This window comes from Corylus avellana, chromosome 7, assembly GCF_965113065.1.
Source record: "Corylus avellana chromosome 7, dhCorAvel1.hap1.2, whole genome shotgun sequence".
Taxonomy (NCBI): domain Eukaryota; kingdom Viridiplantae; phylum Streptophyta; class Magnoliopsida; order Fagales; family Betulaceae; genus Corylus; species Corylus avellana.
This window is the reverse complement of record NC_142496.1, coordinates 20,615,810-20,634,939: the sequence shown is the minus strand read 5'-3', so window position 1 is coordinate 20,634,939 and position 19,130 is coordinate 20,615,810. Positions and strand designations below refer to the sequence as shown.

The 19,130-nt window shown below is 36.5% G+C and overlaps 2 protein-coding genes across 2 annotated transcripts; both read left to right on the top strand.

Annotated features, from left to right (window-relative positions):
• The first annotated feature begins 1,369 nt into the window (after nt 1-1,369).
• Nucleotides 1,370-13,083, top strand: LOC132183573 (Protein kinase superfamily protein). Its single transcript, XM_059596895.2, has 13 exons — nt 1,370-2,010; nt 3,849-4,289; nt 4,530-4,633; nt 5,347-6,503; nt 8,235-8,275; nt 10,429-10,497; nt 10,613-10,713; nt 11,345-11,423; nt 11,511-11,609; nt 11,743-11,811; nt 11,944-11,993; nt 12,100-12,276; nt 12,646-13,083. Exons 1-13 carry the CDS (start codon nt 1,609-1,611, stop codon nt 12,725-12,727), a joined length of 2,871 nt encoding a protein of 956 aa, XP_059452878.2. The 5' UTR covers nt 1,370-1,608; the 3' UTR covers nt 12,728-13,083.
• A 962-nt stretch (nt 13,084-14,045) lies between these two features.
• LOC132185720 (YCF36, putative (DUF1230)) lies at nt 14,046-18,605 on the top strand. Its single transcript, XM_059599489.2, has 4 exons — nt 14,046-14,824; nt 15,180-15,208; nt 16,547-16,603; nt 18,194-18,605. Exons 1-4 carry the CDS (start codon nt 14,317-14,319, stop codon nt 18,401-18,403), a joined length of 804 nt encoding a protein of 267 aa, XP_059455472.2. The 5' UTR covers nt 14,046-14,316; the 3' UTR covers nt 18,404-18,605.
• The last annotated feature ends 525 nt before the right edge of the window (nt 18,606-19,130 follow it).

Below are 19,130 nucleotides of genomic sequence, written 5' to 3'. Positions count from 1 at the left end.
CTATCATTAGTCAAGCTCATAAGTCATAAAATCATTAATCGTCATAAAATCATTAATCCTACGTTCTGACCTAAACTATTCGAACACTGTGAGTGACCAATGTTGTTAGAGTCATTCGAAATGTTTATATAGACAGTTTTTAGATTGCAGATGTTGAACACATAAGCTTTGAGTTCCCTCCCCATTGAAGATTGGTCCATGGCCATGATCCAACCCCACTCTCACATGGGCATTCCACTCAAAGATGTGCTTGAATAGCTTTGGTCACCATGGACCACATTTGGTTAATTAGAAATAAGATAATTCATGAAGACCTCAAGGCACCTTGAAGCTCATCAACTCCTCTCTCAAAGCACACCTTTGTGCTCAGAGGATGCCTCACCAGCCGAAGAAGATTGGTCTCCTCCCCAAAATTGACTACCTCAAAGGTTTCAAGATATGCATATTATCACGCACATTAAGTTGCTAAATATGCCGCTTCTCATATTATGTTTGGAAGCATTCTCACCCATTTTTTCATCATTTCCTCTATTGAATTAGAAGTAGGAATGACCCCATTGTAACTGTTTCCCCTTTCCTATATTTCCTCTATTGATCAATAGAACAAAAAAAAAAAAAAAAAAAGAAAAAAGCAGAAAGTCTCTTTAGTGTTTTGGCAGGACATTAATGTTGGTTAAAGGCTTTTGAAGTTTCGTTTGTTGTTTTGGTTCATGTAGTAATTGTTTTCTCTCCTTACTTACTTTGTTTGCATGTAGTGTTTCCAAGTCTACACAGCTAGCAGCACTTCTTATTAGTTTTGATTGAAATGAAATTGCTGATTCATCCAAGAAAAACAGAAAGAAAGAAAAGCAAATACCATTCTAAATCTAATCCCCTGTCAACCTTTTTTTTTTTTTTCCTTTCTCTTTTAAAGGGCCCATATTACAACAACCAATAAAAAAATCGGATAACTAACAATAAAAAAGAGAAAAAGAAAAAGAAAAAGAAAAAGAAAAAGAATAATGGGAATACCAATTAAATGTGGTTGCGTGACAAAATTAAAAATAAAAAAAATAAAAAAATAAATAAAACAAAGCATTAAATTAAAAAGGTTAAGTCAATTCAACGACAAGTCACAGGCCTCACGTTCGTCATTATGTACAGCTATAAATTTATCCAGTTCCAAGAGGTACCGAATTTCTCTTTGATTTTTTGCGCAAAACACATTTCGGCTATGATTCGCTACCACGGGGGACACGCCTTACAATGCACCCTCTTTAGTGCGCCCCAATTAATTCAACTCATCAGTGTGGATTATCCATATGCTAAAATGGCTTTTTGACTTTTGAGTAGTATTATATTTATACAGAAAACTGGTATTTATTATTATTATTATTATTTTTTGTTGGTGATATATTTAGGGGGATGATGGATATACAGTGCATTGGAGGGAATTGGTGAGCGGTTAATTTAAGTCTTTCAAGTGGTGGTAGCTTGACGAAGAAGGGTGCGCAGGTTAAGCGAATCTGCTCTGTTCATAGTGGGCGTAGGTTAAGCTCAGTGGAGACGGAGAGAGGAGAAACCTTTATGCTTCTAGAGAGAGAGAGAGGGTTGTGCCGTAGATGATCGATGTCGAAAATGAAGCATATACTCAGAAAACTTCACATCGGTGGCGGAATCAATGAGCACCAAAGATTCGGGGAGGCCCGACCCACAACAAACCCGAGTCCCAGTCCGAGTCCAAGCACGCCCGCTTCGTCTTCTTCGACATCTGGCTCCGCCACAATGGGGAGAATCGGGGCCGTCGAGCCGGCGGATGATCGGACGGCTGTGGATGGGTGTGTGGATTTCAATCTCTTGGAGGAGGAGTTTCAGATGCAGATGGCCCTAGCAATAAGCGCGTCGGATCCGGACGCGCGCGAGGACCCCGAGACGGCTCAGATCAACGCAGCCAAGCGGATTAGCCTTGGGTGCGCCGCTCCAGTCCCTGACAGCCAAGCCGTTGTCAAGTTTCTGTCTCTTCGGTATTGGGTAGGCCGTGAAATCGATTCCCAAAATTCCACATTTCATCCTTCTTAATGCAATTGTGTGTGAATTGGAGTAAATTAGGTCTTTTTGTGAATTTGTGAATCTTGTTCTTCTCGTTACGGGTGCTTTCTATTTGGGTTTGTGTTTGGATCATTTCCCTAATTATATGAAATGTGTAGGGTATATTATGTCGTTTTAGGTTTTCTACTTTGGTGCGCTAGTGTTGGTATTGATGGTTGGTTAATTGCGGATCGATTTTTTTTGTCAATAGGTATCACTTTTATTTCTTGATTTTGTCTTGCTAAGTGGTATCTGGGTGTATGTTATACGAGTTATCTGCTATTTTTTTCATTTTGGATTGTGAATCTGAAGCGTTAGTTGAAAAATGATGTTCTATGGTGCCATTCTTTAACTGTAAGTCTCATTTCATGCGTAAGAGTGATTTGCTTTTAAATTGGATTGCTCAGCAATTTTTTGTACTTGAGGTTCCTCATCAATCGGTTTTCTTCACCCCTGCCTTGGCGTTTCACATGTCTAGTCTGAGGTATAATTCCTTTGTGTGTGGATTGTGGAGGAATTGGGATAAATTGAATGGAAAATACTGTTGTTCTGTTTTTGCAGTATTTTTTATTTGCGGGTCAAGATTTAATCATAGTAATTGAAATTTTGCTAGCAGCCGTATTATTTACTAGTTATCTATGTCATTACTAACTTCTTTTTTTTTTTTTTTGGGGGGGGGGGGGGGGGGCGCAGTGTAGTGATTAGGAAGGGTTGTTTGATTTCTGAATTGTGCATTTCCTTCTTTATGCTATGGATATCATTGATTTGCATTGTTGATTTAAATTGTTTTGCAAGCTATAGTAATTTGAGTTATAATTTTTTTTGATAAGTAGTAATAAATTTTAGTTATATATTAATTGCTTGTTTCCTTGTATTTCATATTCAACCATGAAGCTGTTTCTTAATGTTGCATATGGGGTTATTTTATGTAGGTCCTATTAATTAATGGGGTTATTAATATTTAATTTTCAAGAGTCAATGATGTTTTTGAAATTCAATAAATAGATGTTGCTCTAGATTATTTTGAGTAATTCAATTTATAGGCATTGCACCAGATTATGTTAGGTATGTCAATAAGTGGATGTTGTCCTAGGGTTTAGTCGTGAATCTATTTAAGTAGGATTTGTACTCTAATGGAGGCAGACTCAGGTAGAATAAACAAAATTGAATTGATTCTTCTCTCCCTTCTTCTTTTCTCTCTTCCTCTTCTCTTAGCTTCTTCTTTCTTTCTCTTCCCCCTTCCCCTAGCTTCTTCTTCCTCTCTTTGTCCTAATTTCAGAGTGTATTTGTGTGATTGTCATTAAAAATTGAATGGATGTCTTTTCTCCCCTTTGTCTTCTTCTTCTTTGGCTTCTTTCTCTCCTACCCCACCTCTCTTTGCTCTCTCCCCTCAACCCTCTTCTTGATATCACTGTTCTTTGGCATCAATTTTGATATTGGAGCCTCTGCGATTGTCTTCTATCAACAGTCGCATGATCCAATACACCGCAAGCTAGTCGCACTCCTGTACCACCTTTTGCATAACTAAGCGAAATATCTTAATTACGCCTGTTCTAGTGGAGGTTTTGTTTTCTAGGAATGTGAATCATCAAAATATCAGTTTCAAAATGAAAATGTCTTGAGCTGACTTTCCCATGATATCAGATGGATCATTTTCTTTTGTATTTTCATTTCTTTAAGTTCTGTAACTAATTTCCAAGTTTTCCTCTTGCAGATCCTTAACATTGTTAACTGTGACGAGATAGACATTTTTAATAAATTTCTATTTCTTTTGCATGCAGAGTTATAATGTTGTAAATTATCATGAAAAAGTGATGGACGGATTTTATGATGTATATGGCATTACCTCAAAGTTGGACACACAAGGGAAGATGCCTTTGTTGGTGGATCTTCAAGCAATATCCATTTCGGATAATGTTGACTATGAAGTTATTTTGGTAAATCGCTTGGCTGATCTTGAACTTCAAAAGCTTGAGAAGAGAGCATGTACCATATCCATGGAATGTCCGGTTTCTGAACATGTTCCTATTTTAAGTGGCTTGATTCAGAAAATTGCTGATCTTGTTGTTGATAGAATGGGTGGTGTGGTGCGTGATGCTGATGAAATGTTGAGAAGGTGGAGCGAGAGGAGTTATGAGTTACGGAATTCTCTGAACACTATTATTCTTCCCCTTGGATGTCTTGATATCGGACTTTCACGCCACAGGGCCTTGCTATTTAAGGTTAACATTTTTTGACTTACCTTATATAAACTGAATTATGAAGAAAATTATTTACTTTTTAACTTACCCTAAGGGATCTTTGTTGCTTAATTTTTATCAAAACTGTCATCACCTTCTTTTATCAAAAATGTTCCCTGTTCTGTTACCATTTGCTTTGTGATGATCACAAAATGTTTTCATCTTTCGATAAAAAATAATAGTATTGGCAAGAAGTTATTTATTTCATGCTTGTGGTGCTAGGTACTAGCTGATAGGATTAATCTTCCATGTATGCTGGTCAAAGGAAGCTACTACACTGGCACTGATGATGGAGCTGTGAACTTTATCAAAATGGATAATGGAAGGTGATAACCTCCAGCCATGTTTTTCATTACTTCATTTTGAGGATTATGAAGTCAATTTTGTGATGTGGGCATTTTAGATTGGCATTTTACATATGCCATGCATGTTGGGTTTCTTTTCGTTGAGTTAATACCATAACAATGTCAAACTTGATCAAGTCATTTTACATATGTTATGCATGTTGGGTTTCTTTTTGTTGAGTTATTCTCATAACATAGAGTCAAACTTGATCAAGTGGGTATTTTAGGATGGAAGTCCACGATCAGAACACAAAAAGAAGGGGTTAAGGAAGCTGTACATGTATCCCTATACAATACTAACATCTAGACTCTGGATAGCTTGTGCACCTTTTAGAATACACCCTTCAAAATTAACTTAAGTAACTAATGACATTATTTCTGCGAGACATTCAACATACTGCAGTTCTCTTACATTACAAAGAATGAATAGTTCTTTACATGGCATATGTACATTCATATATCAGTTGTATATATTCGCCGGAGTAATTTTTGTTCAGAGTCGTAGCTCTTCTTATGTGGTTGGATTTGAATTTTCCTTCATAGTTAAGGACACTTGATTTCCAATGTCATAGGCTCTGTATTTTCCATTTTGCTCCTACCATTTCATACAGATGTGTTGTCTAACTTATGAAATGCAACAAGCTTTAAAGGGTCAGGGAACAATTTGACGTAGTTGATTTGTTGATTTGATGCAGTGAATATATTATTGATCTCATGGGTGCTCCTGGCATCCTAATTCCTGCTGAAGTACCCAACAGTCAGTTACCAAATTTTGGATTTGATATGAGGAGTTTTGTGGATGTCTTAGGAACAACCAGAGATATGTCTTTGGCAGTTGACGAAGGAACCAGAACGCTGGCAGTACCACCTGATCTTGGTAGAGTTCTTGAATTTGGTAGTTCAAAGTCGGATGAAGCTTCAGCTTTAGGCATCCAAACAGAAGAAAATCAAACCGAGAGATTCGAATATCAGTGGGACAAACTTCTTCCATCACTGCATAAATCATGTGAAAGCTCATCTGGCACACATGGAAAAGCATCATCTGCACAGAAAAAGAAAGTTAAAGATGTTTCAAAGTATGTAATCAGTGCAGCAAAGAACCCAGAATTTGCTCAGAAACTACATGCTGTTTTGTTAGAAAGTGGTGCATCTCCTCCTCCAGATTTGTTTTCCGACATAAATCCACATGATCTTGGTGAGCAGAAAGTGCTTGAACCAAATGATATGGTAAATAGTAAAAGTATAGAAAATGAGGTTCAATGTGGTCCTGATAAGTTTTTGTCAAACCATGAGCAGTCTCTTGTACCCTATACTAGAGTAGAGCTTTTGAACAATGTTAATTATGATAAGACACAAAAACTGTCTGCAGAGTGGTTAGCCAAACAACATAAAGAATTGGAGACAAGCACCATTACATCTGATATTTCTTTGCCCTCTGAACCTACAGCTCAGGGATTTGTGCTTATTGGTAGTGGGACTAATGAACCATTCCAGACTGATGCTATGGGTGTAAATATGGTTACTATTAATCACCCTCAAATGGTTGCAAGACCTTTGCATGAGGAACAATTCCATGAATCTTTTTTGGACACTGCAGCTGACTCTTACCAAAGACAACGTAATATTGCCTCAGTCAGTGATGATAAAGAGTGCTTTCAGGATAACATTGGAAGAGTTTTTAGTGACCTTGAATATGGCAAAGAATCTTCTGTAAAATTACTGGAAGCGACCAACAATGGCCTTGGTGTTGTTTCTGATGCTAATAGTGAGGGTAGTAACCCAGTGCCGAGGGAGGTTGCAGAATGGGAAATTCGATGGGAGGATCTACAGATTGGTGAACGAATTGGTATTGGTAAGATTTTCTCTCTCTGAATTTTTTCAGTATCATGGAAAGGAAAAGGGATGAATGGGTAATTTAGACAATGTATTATTATGTTAGACATTAAGTTTGGAAAAGTCTGTTTTGTCACGTTTTCCATAAGGCCGTGTTACTGTTTTTGTGTGTGATAAAGGTATTTTTGGTTTATATATGTTCTCTTTCATTTTAGGTAGTACTGAAGCTGATTGAATGTCATAATTCGTTAGCTGATTTTTTTCTTCTTGAGTAGTTAAAACTCATCCTTTGTCAAACATTTGATTAGAGGGCCAATTTTAGGAGAAATGGGCAGACTTCTCTCCCTTCTCTGGATTCAAACTAAGACCATGCATATGGCTTGAGCAGATACCCATAGCAAATGAGTGGATGGTTTGTATCTGTTTAATCTAGTCTGTGATTAATATTGGCACTCGTATCATATTCAACTTTTTTTTTTTGATAAATAAGTAATTCATTAAAAAGCGTAGAGGGGCGCAACCTTAGTATACAGGAAACTTTATCCAATAGGTTAAGACATAGGGGGGCATTGGATATAATTGGAACTGCTTGAGAAGAGGGTATTGCTTAGCTTCAAAATCTTTTTCTTCTGCTGGATATTGCTCTTGTTCTGAAAGATGATCTTTTTTTTCCCTCTCTAAGAGAATGTTATGATCCTAGTCCTAAATACATATAGATACACGTGTATGCTTTACACAACTTGGAATAACATATTAGAAGTGGCATTGTAACCTGTAAGTTAGCGTTAAATCTGTTTACTTTAGATTTGATGCCCATTTACATTGTAGGGCTGTGTTCAGATCTGATTGCAGTAGTAATTGGTATCACATATATTCTTGTTAGCTGGTATGTCACACGCACTGGGTGGGTCTTGAACTGACAATGAAACCCTCCACCCCATTTTTGTAGGGGGAGATGGAGCCATTTGAGCTGGAACTCTTTGGCAAACTAGAACACTGGATGATGATAATATTCTCAACCTTCTATAGCATATCTCTCATAGTTCTATGATAATTATATTACTTATCGCTTATCAAAAAAAATTTATATTGCTATATTAATTTATGCATAAAGATGTTATCAATTTTAGTTGGTTTAGTCTAATGCTTTCTCTAAAAGATACCCAGGTTTTTTGCAACCTTTCTTGCTTTGAGCTTGATCTCAAATTTGGCCTTGTAAAAGCTCTACAACTTAATTGAGTCTAGTGAAGCTGAGCTCAAGCTTTATTACATTTCATTGAGCCTGCTTGTTAAAGCTCAATTTGAGCCTTGAGTTGAGATTGAACTGTGTTTTCATTGTCCAAGCCACATGACAAAGAGAATTAAAGTAAAGGGGCAAAACAATTAAGAAACTAATATTAACAGTTTCAATTCATGGCCCAACCTTTGTAGTTGAAAAAAAATAATAGGTTTGGGACGCATTTATGCTTTAATTCATCCGACCCTTCGGTGTATCAGTATGTAGCTGCCTCCCCATTATGAGAGGGTGTCTGATGGAGACTTTTGTCTCCCACTTAACTAGTTTTTGGGATGGTGTGGTCCCTTATGGACTTGGCTTAAGTGTAGTTTACAAGAGAAAAGCATTAGCATTCAATTGTTTTTACTAATGCGTAGATCGTTTTCTATTGTGCTTTCAGGAGTACTAACTTGTACTTCTGTTTGGTAATATGATTTGGTTGTTGATAATAGTCTCATATGATGTTTTTGGCAGGTTCATATGGTGAGGTTTATCGTGCAGATTGGAATGGCACTGTGAGTTATATTTCTTTAACTAATTGATTATTATTATTATTATTATTATTTTTTTTGGGGGGGGGGGGGGGGGGGCGCATGGTCCCCTAGTCACTGTTAATATGTTTATATTTGTGTTATTGAAAATATTGATGTTATTTTAATGTATCCCATTATGAGTCATATTGTTGTTTATATGGCTTATCTATTCATAGACTTAAAGCTATTATATCAATATGAAATTGATGCAACTGATGTAGCACAGCCCCGGGCGAGACAAAAATAGCTCAGCAGCACACCGTTCAAACGGGAGTGCGATTGGACCCTCGAGGAGAGGGGCCAAATATCCTGTTCACACCCTATTCTGACGGGGGTGTGAACATGTCTCTAGGGAGTCTAGCCCTAGAGGGCTGGTTGCACTCCCATTCGAACGAGGGGTGCAACTGAGACACCCTAGGGACCTTGACGAATTGATCAGATACACTCCCATCCGTTTGAACGGGAGTGCGGCCGCAACAATCCAGATATCGCTGTTTGAGTAGATTTTCATCTGGTCTTCGACAATGGAAATATAAAAGAAAAAGATTCCCCAATAGACAAAAATTCTAACTCAATTTCCATTCAGACTACTCATCCAAATTACGTGCTAATTTCAAAATGATTTAGTTCCTTCTTAGATTAGCGTTAATGATTTTGGTTTATTTGTTAGCATTGACTTTCCTTATTTCCCGTAGTTTTCCAACTTTAGGAAATTTCCCCATCTTTAGGATGCTAGCATTAGTTAGGCTTTCTATAGTTGAGGAATTGCAATGTTTATATTAATTCTAGCAATTAGTTTATTTCCTTTGTATTTACTATTGTAAAGAGTGTTGAATGTAATGGAAAAATAAGCTTTTTGATAATGAAATATTGTATTAGTAAAGTCATTGCATTTTTTATTGTTTCTTTCAAGCTTTGGCTTGTGGTTCCTTCTGAATAGAAGATGAGGTCACTTCTATTCCTTTCCTATCACTCCATCCGCTACGTCAAGTGGTATCAGGGCATGCTTTATCTTGATCGATAGCCAACCTGCGCAACAATAACAATCTCTCTAACAACTTCGCTTGTAAGAGAGGCTGTTTCAAAAACCGAATTCATGGAGTACCAATGTGCACTCATGCAAGAGCAATGTGGGATGCAACAAGCATTTCGTAAATTGGGAACACTATTATTAGGACAGGGAAACCCGTTCAGTTTCACGATATTGACGAGTTTCTTAACAATGACTTATTTCCTATATAGATTAGAGTTAATGACTTTGGTTTATTTGTTATTGGATTGACTTTCCTTATTTGCCTTAGTTTTCTTACTTTAGGAGATTTCCCCATCATTAGGATGCTAGCATTAGTTAGGCTTTCTATAGTGTTGAGAATTTGCCATGTTTAGATTAATTCTAGCAATTTGTTTCTTTCCTTCTCAAGCTTTGTATTTACTATTATAGAGAGAGTGCTGAATGTAATGGAAAAGCAACTTTGAGAATGAATTATTGAAATTTTTGGTTTCTTGGTGTTTCTAAGCTAAATGTTAGCTTGTTAATCTATAGAATTGAAGTTGTTGAACTTCTTTTCTTTTATCAAACGCTTGCACTATGTTCGCTTCTCATATTCATATGTAGTGTTCATCTGTTTCTAATTTATATGACACATACATTAGGGTGGATTAGGTTGTGAAGTGTGTGCTTTTTTACTTGATTATCAGTAATCAACTAGCATTTGTTTTGTCAATATACAGCCTTGCCTCGCTCCCAACTAAAATTTTTTCTGGTTCAGCCATTGCTTTTAGGACTTGTAGAAAATGCTTAAAATTTAATCTTCGATGGAACTACTTGATGACTGCAAAATGGTAATATATGCAACAGTTCCTGAATTACTGTTAATGCTCAATATTTCATACATTTTTTCAGTAGTGGTAAGCTGTTCAACAAGTCTATCAAAATCTTGTGATCAAAATCTTGTGCCTGCTTCAGCATCTTTGTAAAGACACGCTTTTAATATATATTTTTTTTTATTAAAACTATTGTTCTGTCAATTGGTCATGGTAAAGGACTTTTTATGGTGATTCTGGTGTATGAATTTAGTTGATCCATTTTAAGACTGTTTATTTGTCTTTGTTGATGTAATGTGAATGGTTTTCAGGAAGTTGCTGTCAAGAAGTTTCTAGACCAGGATTTATCTGGTGATGCGTTGGCTCAGGTTAAATGTGAAGTAAGCAGGAGACTTTTGAACTTTAAACCAGTGTTGCCTTACAATGAGCCAAATATCTAATTTATTTTATTTTCTCTATGTTACTGAAGAAATTCCTGCTGGTTGCCTTATGCAGGTTGAAATCATGCTAAGGCTGAGACATCCTAATGTTGTCCTTTTCATGGGAGCAGTTACTCGCCCCCCAAATTTTTCTATACTCACAGAGTTTCTTCCCAGGTTCATTTCTTTTATATATTCCACATCTGTCAAATTGGGTGTTAAATGGTACGATTTTTTTAAGTGACCTACCCTTGTGATATAAGTTCCAATTTACCAGTACACTTGGATACAAGTAAATTCCTTGAGGGTGTGCTTCTTTTGTGTTCCCTTATTTAGAGGGTTATTTGTGTGTTTTAGAGTTTATCTCAGTTTTCTTTCATTTTAAATGGTAAATCACAGAAAATGTTAGTGCATCATTTGCAAGTGTGTTTGCATATCTGTTTGTGCGTTTGTGTCTGTGTATATTTTGTTTCATTAACTGAAAGTTCATGGATGTCTGTGTATAAGTGCATGCCAATATATTGCACCAACTGTAAATTAAGTTCAAAGTCCATAGATGACTTTTCCACCATGCATGCAATTTAAAAGGCAAGATGTGATTGTCGACATGAATTGTGGTCTGCTCTATATGTGAATGGCAAAGTCTGTCTGCAGATATATCTTTTTTCTTGAAAGAATGATTTTTGAGGTCACATCATTGTCAGTTTTTGTTCAAGAAAAAATTTGACATAAATAGGGTGTTGTCACAAACCCAACTACTAAGTTTGTTCTACTGTTGTCTTGTCCCTAAACACTCTTTTGTATGTAGGGGGAGTTTGTATAGAATACTGCATCGTCCCAATCCTCCAATTGATGAAAAGAGGCGAATGCGGATGGCACTTGATGTGGTAAAAGTTGGATTATCTCTGTTTCTTTTCATTTTCTATATTTGGTTTACTTCTGTTTTTTTGAGCAAAGCTCCCTGATTGTTGCAGGCCAAGGGAATGAACTACTTGCACACAAGCCATCCTACCATTGTGCATCGAGATCTGAAGTCTCCAAATCTCCTTGTTGATAAAAACTGGGTTGTTAAGGTCTGCTCAAACCAAGTTCTGGCACTCAGAGCTGATTATGCTCATTGTTTCATTTATTAAATAGAGGGACTGTCACATTGTTTGATGAGAGAAATCAATTGAACCTTCTCCAACATCTTTTTTCTCTCTGCAGGTCTGTGATTTCGGTTTGTCACGCATGAAGCACCACACTTTTCTGTCTTCTAAGTCTACTGCTGGAACGGTAATACTTGTTAACTGTGTAAACTCTCTGTGATGTCCCTCCTGTAGCTCTTTCTTTCATTGTTTTTCCTCAATCACGCACCTTGTTGCTTGATAAAATCATATGATAATAAAAGCTGCTGTCATACTGCAGCCTGAATGGATGGCTCCAGAAGTTCTAAGGAATGAACGAGCCAATGAGAAGTAAGTTAATAAGTGTGTGCTTGTAATCTGCTTAATTCATGGTGGCTTGCAGCTGCAATTTTCAATCCTTTATGTATCTAACATCATCAGGGCATCTTGTTTGCAGGTGTGATGTGTATAGCTTTGGTGTGATATTATGGGAGATAACTACTTTAGGTATCCCATGGAAAGGTTTGAACCCAATGCAGGTTGTTGGAGCTGTTGGGTTCCAGAATAAGCGTCTTGAAATTCCAGATGAGGTTGATCCAGAAGTTGCACAGATAATACAGGATTGCTGGCAAACGTAAGTTTTAAAAGCTGCCTATCCTTATTGATACTTGGTGTGATGTATCAGATGCATTTCTTATAGCCATTGGGCACTGACAGATTCCATTTCGAACATCCAGTTCCATCCTGATCAAGTATTGAAAGCAAATTCTGAATTAACAATAAATTTCTCATCAAAATCCTTTTAAATTATTTTTAGTACGGGCTCGAAATACTTAAATGTGACAAAATTAAAAGGAAATTTTAAAGTTGTATACATTGAAACTGAAAATCTTGAGACAAGGCTGATTATAAAAGTTCAACAACTATAAATACAGGAATACATGGACCTTTATTTATCCTGACCATAAACTTTAATCCCTTTGATATGTTTACTATTTTGTAGGGACCCGCAATTACGGCCCTCTTTCTCACAGCTTATGTCCCGTCTTCGTCATCTTCAACGTCTAGTTGTTTCTACAAATTAATTGACACAGTGACCAGATCGGCACCAGGCACCATTGTAATAACCGTTCATCGGCTCAAAGAGCCAGAACAGGAGTTTTTCTATGGCAAAGAAACTTGCTGGATTGGGAAGTGTTGGTTCATTCAAAGTGGGAGCTCAGCACAACCCTTTAAGAACAATTTGGCGGTCCTCCTAACTGGATAGCTGCAAAAGTGCAGTGGAGGATACCCTTGAATTTAGGAGTGTAAGTAGTATCATTCTACATGTAAGAAAGTCCCGGGAGAAAAGAATGGGGGGTGGGGGGGGAAAAGAAAGGAAAAAAGAAAAAGGAAAATAATATGTTCAGTTTATGTATTCGTGGAGATCATGTTTGGTGAATTGTATACATTTGATCTCTGCAGAATATTGTGTAAAAAAAAAAAAAAAAAAAAAACACCACAATAGGAAAGAAGAAAAAAAAAAAAAAAAAAAAAGAATTGTTGTCATAAGTTGTGTTCTTATATATTCTGCATATTTGAAGATTTTGGAATAATAAAACGCATATCTCAAAAGTTTCTCGCGGTGTAGAGTTGTTATGTGGCTTTGTGCCTATGCTGCTAATCTAAATCTAATAACACAAACTAGGGTTACAGCTTGGAACGGTCAAAAAGCAAACTAACATGTGTGGAACGGTTGTCAACATTAGATGACAGTGCAGCATAAAATTTCCATCCTCTTTTTTCGGTGAACATAAATTTCCTCAAACCCATTTTAAATTGTTCTTAGTACTTGAGAAACATTTGTTAAGTCTATTATCCACTGATGGATGGATTTTTTGTTAAGTTATCTATCGATGTTGTTCTTGTTAATCCTATAAATTAGAATTGTTAATGTATTCTAGTTGGCCTAACAAAGAACAGAGGCTCCTAATGGGGCCGCACTCACAGCTTAATAATAAGAAAAATGTGACATGTACTTTCAAGAAGTGCTTATTTCCTGATATGATAATGTAAAATATATATAGATTAATCCTTCCAAAATTCAATGGTGATTACAACCATATCAGGAATTAAGCAACATTTTTCAAATAATAATCACCAGTAAATCATACCCAAAACACTCCCAACAAAAAAAAAAAAAATATATATATATATATATATATAGATACAAACGGCCCCAAAGAAAAACAAAAATCTCAGGCCCAAAAGAAGTTCAAAGTCTGAAGGCCCAAAACATCTTCTTCAAAGGAGTTCAGCCCCTCCTCTGCCTTTCGTCCGCTTTTGCAACCGACTTGGTGGAGGTGAAAAGTGGTAGAAATGTCCTTCAATGGAAAAAGAAGAAGAAGGTTGGTGGTCTTTCCGACATTTCCGCCCCCCTCTCTTAAGCTGCTCTGCCGGTCAGCCCCTATCTGTATTACCTTTTCACCTTCCTCCAACTCTTCAAGAAAGTTTATGGCACATTAAGGAAAACAGACCTCACACCCACCATGTGGTAACCTTAATTAAATCAAACATTAAAAGAAGCAATTAAAAAAAATCAAACTAAAAAGGAAGATATTTCATTTGGAATGGATAGAGCAAGTGAAGTGACAAAGTGAGCAAACAGGAAAAAAAAAAAAAAAAACAGCAAGGCATGGCCACAGCCCTTCACCCATCACCAAAACCACTCCAACTAAGCCTCTTCTTTCCCTCCACAACCAACTTCCTTTCACCGATCCTTCCAAGTCTCCACCACAGCCACCGCCACCGCCACCACAGCCTCAAAAGCTCAATTCCAAAAATACCCTTCTCATCATCCTTCAGAAATGGAAGCAACACCCCACCAGGAACAGAGTGCCCTGTTCCACAAGACCAGCAGCCCATAAACGAGTACCAAACCCTCTCGACCTCCTTCCCGTTCTCGTGGGCCGCCGGTGACATTGTCGAATACGGTTCCAGATTGTTCGTCATCGGCGCTTCTTTTGCAATCTTAATCGGCCTCCCCGTGGCCTGGTTCGGCGCCGTGGGGCCCGACCAAGAGCCTTTTAAGCGGATTATCTGCTCTGTTTCAAGTGGGGTTTTGGTGGTGACTCTTGCCGTTGTGAGGATGTACCTGGGTTGGGCTTATGTGGGGAATCGACTGCTTAGTGCCACAGTTGAATGTAAATGCTCTGCTTTATTATTTGTGCTATGTCATGTTGTTTCAGCTTCATTGGATTGGTTGCTAAGAAAGTTGAGGAGAAGTGAAGAACTTGAGATTCTTAATTTTGGGTTTTTTTTTTTTTTTTTAAATAATAATTTAAAGACTATGACGCTCCCCAAGTTAGGAAGTTTGTTGTGATGTATGGTTGAGGTGTTGAGTTTTACTTAGAATAGTCGCTTGTGATGATATGTCTAAGAGTTACAATTTTAGTTTCTCTTTCTTTCTTACATTTCCTCAGTAACCAACAGGAGATTAGTACTTTGTCATTTTTTCTGGATAATTGATGGATTAGTTTTCTCCCACTCCTTTTGCAGATGAAGAGACAGGCTGGTATGATGGCCAGGTAGGCAGAATTCTAGTTTTGTTTTGGCTTTCGATGCAGTTTCTGCCCCTTTCTTTACCTTTCATTTGATTGCTGAGAAAAGTGAGTAATAATTTTAGGGAGTAGAATTTTCGATATATGCATGCGCCTATGGATCATAAACCCACAAGTAACTACATCCATCTCTCCATTTTTAGTGGGAGGAAATGTCATTTTGAGCTACAACTCAATGGCAAGTAGAATTTTCAGTATCTTGCTTAATGTATTTTGAACTTCTTAGTTGAAATACTGACTTACCTCAATTAAGTTAGATAATTACATATGTAGTTTCTTTGCATATAGACTAACGAAAATCTCAAGGTTTCAAATCTTTTACTTATTAGTTTCTTTTTAGCACTCCTAAGAAAATGAAGATGCTTATGAGACAACTAATAATTTATAGCTATGTTTCCTGTCATGTTTGACGCCACCTTCATTTAAACATGTATCTTGCACATCTTATGGCAACATTATTGTAATCAAATCTTATTACCATACTTGTATTCTCTCATCTACAATAATAGGGCTTTTCATCTTGTAAACAAGAATCAAGAAATAAGAGCTCAATGTAACCCTTAGGGGAATTCCCAATAGTGGACGTACGTGTCTAACACCAAATCACCCCAAATTATTCTCTCTTTGTTTCCGCTATAATTTGCATATTTTATATTTTATATGAAATTCTACAATAAGCATGGAGTTTCGATATGGGTAGTACTTATCGAGCATGCGACAATAATTTGAAATAGACGCACTAAATATTTGAAGTGAATTTTCATTTTTTTTTTTCCTCACTGAATGTTACTGCAAACAAATTTGGTATCCATTTAGCATTGCACCAACTGTAATTCAGACCTCTGTGGAGAAACTATAGTGACTTCATTGTAAGCTTAGTTATTATAACAGAATTTATTGGTAATAATGTAGAGAATTTTTACAAATGAACATTCAGTTGAGGGAAATCCAAAGCTTGCTGAGCATCAGGTTTCAATTCAAAACCTTTCATTATTTACCTGATGGATATGGGCAATATATTTCAATCGACGAAATTAGGCTATAAAGTTTGGTCACCCGTGCTCTTTTTTAGCATTATGTCTGATGTAGGAGTTTGTTACAATAAGAGTGGTAGAAAGTTGTATGGTTCATAATGCAAATCTGGTGCATCTTTACTGTGTCATTTGTTTCAGATAATATTCATTGATGCCTACTTTTATGATGAAATTTTTTATATCCTCCCAGGGCAAAGGAATGAAAGTTATTTTTGTCAAGTTAACATGTTGTGTATGCATTGTTAAAGCCTGACTTGACTTTCCTCAACAGATATGGGTGAAAACTGCTGAAGTTTTGGCACGTGACAGGCTCCTTGGTTCATTTTCTGTAAGTTAATCATTTTATGGAGTTGGTAATATTTTGCTTCTTTGATACTGGACTTGTTTATTATGAATCAAGCAACATATGATATATGAATGATTTTCGTGGGTCTGATATAAATAATTTCATTAAAGTTGTTTTGATATGGTAAGATGGCTTCTAGTTAGCACTACATTTGTGTCTAGCTGAAATCAATGTATTTCTAAAGGGAATTTAAGGCAGTGACTATTGGCGATCTGCCAGCTAACTAATGGCACTTGCCTTTATAGGGGTTATAGAAGTTTCTAAATTAAAAGTGAGAGAACTTATATTCAATGGTGAACAAATTTGTTTTGAGGTTTTCTACTTAAAACCTTATTGGTTGATACTTAGACTGATGGAGCACATTGGCTCATTCCAATCTTGGGTTGTCTTATGACATGTAAACCTATGATGTGTTGCTCACCTAAGACATGTTGAGTTATTCTCATGAGTGAAAAGCCATCTTAAAAGTGCTTGATGGAGATGGAGTATATAGTTTCGTCCATGTACCATGTCAAGATTAGTGTTTTCCACAAAAGAGAGAGGCTCAGGATCTATACATTTTTGGCCTTCAAAATCCGTTGATATATGTAGGAACAAATACAATATTTTGGAATATGGAAACCTCATCATAGGATAACTTATAGGGACATCTCACCACCTTTTAGAATAGGGATACCTTATCCATCTTCTAGGGGGGCCTCACCAATACACCTCATCACTCTTAACACTCCATCTCAAGTTGGAGCATATATATATATATATATATATATATATATATATAAGTTCAGGGTAAGACAAATGAACTCTAATTGATTACGACACAAGCAAGTTGGTCTTCAGGACGAGAAATCACCAAACTGGCCGAAAACAAACAGAACTGACTGAAATACTACGAAACCAACTGAAAAATAAATTGAACTGGGTGAAACACCATTGAACTAGCCAAAAATGAATTGAACCGACCAAAAAACATATTAAATTGGCGGAAAAACCACAAAATTGGTCGAAAATCAACCTGAGCCAGCCGAAAGGGTGGCTACATTTTCAACTATTGGTATTTTGGTATGGAACTGGTGGTGTTAAAAGGACTTGGGACTTATTTGGATAGGTTAGGGTAAGCAACATCGGAAAGGGTGGCTTGGCTACTTCGAGGGTGCCATTCAAGAAACCTAGGGCTTTACAGAGAAACCCTTACAAAATGGTAATGAAAGTATCCTTGCAAATCACCTTGATGAGAAAGAAATAATTGGAAAACTATAACCCTAAATATAGGTTGATATCCTAAATATCTCATAAGAGATATTATTTTATTTGCGCCTAATATAGGTTAATGACATATTTCACTCTATAAGCTACTCAGTGGTATTACAAAATGTCTGACCTTCAAGATCGTGGCATCAAACTATGAACTAGAAACTTGCAAGTGTTGAAAGTAATTTTTCCTTGAAGTTGCTTCCTTTTGCACCTGAAATCTTTTTGGATGATTTGATATTCAAATTTTTTTGGAGATATATCAAACAATAGATTTCATCTTTGGTAAACTCAAACTCAGGTTTCTATATTCTCCAACAGGTGAAGCCTGTGCTGAGCAGATTAAAATTTACTCTTGTGATTCTTGCTGCATCATTATTTGTATGTGTTCTTCTCCTCATTAACATTGATGGAGGCCAAAAGTTGTCCAATATCACATCAGAAATTGGAGTAATACCTGGAGTTTACAATGATGAGTCTGCAAGAGCATTCGAGCCAGATGCATTCTGTGGTGAACCTGGTCTTCCCTAATAGTCAGCCTGAAGCTGCTTTCAATTACTATATAATAAATATTATTTAGTGTATAGGCAGAAGCATGACTTCAAATCCCATATTGTACAGTTCTTCATATTGCTATAGATATATGCGTTCTCATGTAATTACTGTGAAAGCAAAATTGAATAGATTATATTTCGCCTGGAGCTATATCAAGTATAACATTTTGAGAGGCTAATGTATAATAGCAATAAGATTAAAGTACTTTTTTCTTCTGAGTGATATACTTCACTATGTAAAATTAATGGACTTGAAAACTGTCGTGGTTGTAAAAGAAAAAGAAAAAGAAGAGAAAGAAAAGCCATCTCTTATTGGCCGGAGTGAAATGGCAAGAGCAAAGGTCCACACCATAACAGCCAGATGGCTAAGCTATACCTTTTTCTCAGAATGTATACAGAAGAATATAGTCTTCCTCTTCTTTGGTAGGCACAACCACAATTGTTATGATATGCTAATTGTTTGGATTGTAAGAGCATTATTAGTGAACTAGTCAAATTTTAGATAAATTTCAGTTAGAAAATCTTATTTTATTTTATTTTTTTATTATTTTTTATTCTCATTTTAGCTAACTACTGCTCAAAAGCACCACACATCAAACTTTTTAAATCTTTCTCTATTCCGTTTAAATACTCTACTTTATTCTTACTTTAATCTTTATTTCCAAGGTTAAATTCTTCTAACAGTCATATTTTTCCAACACACA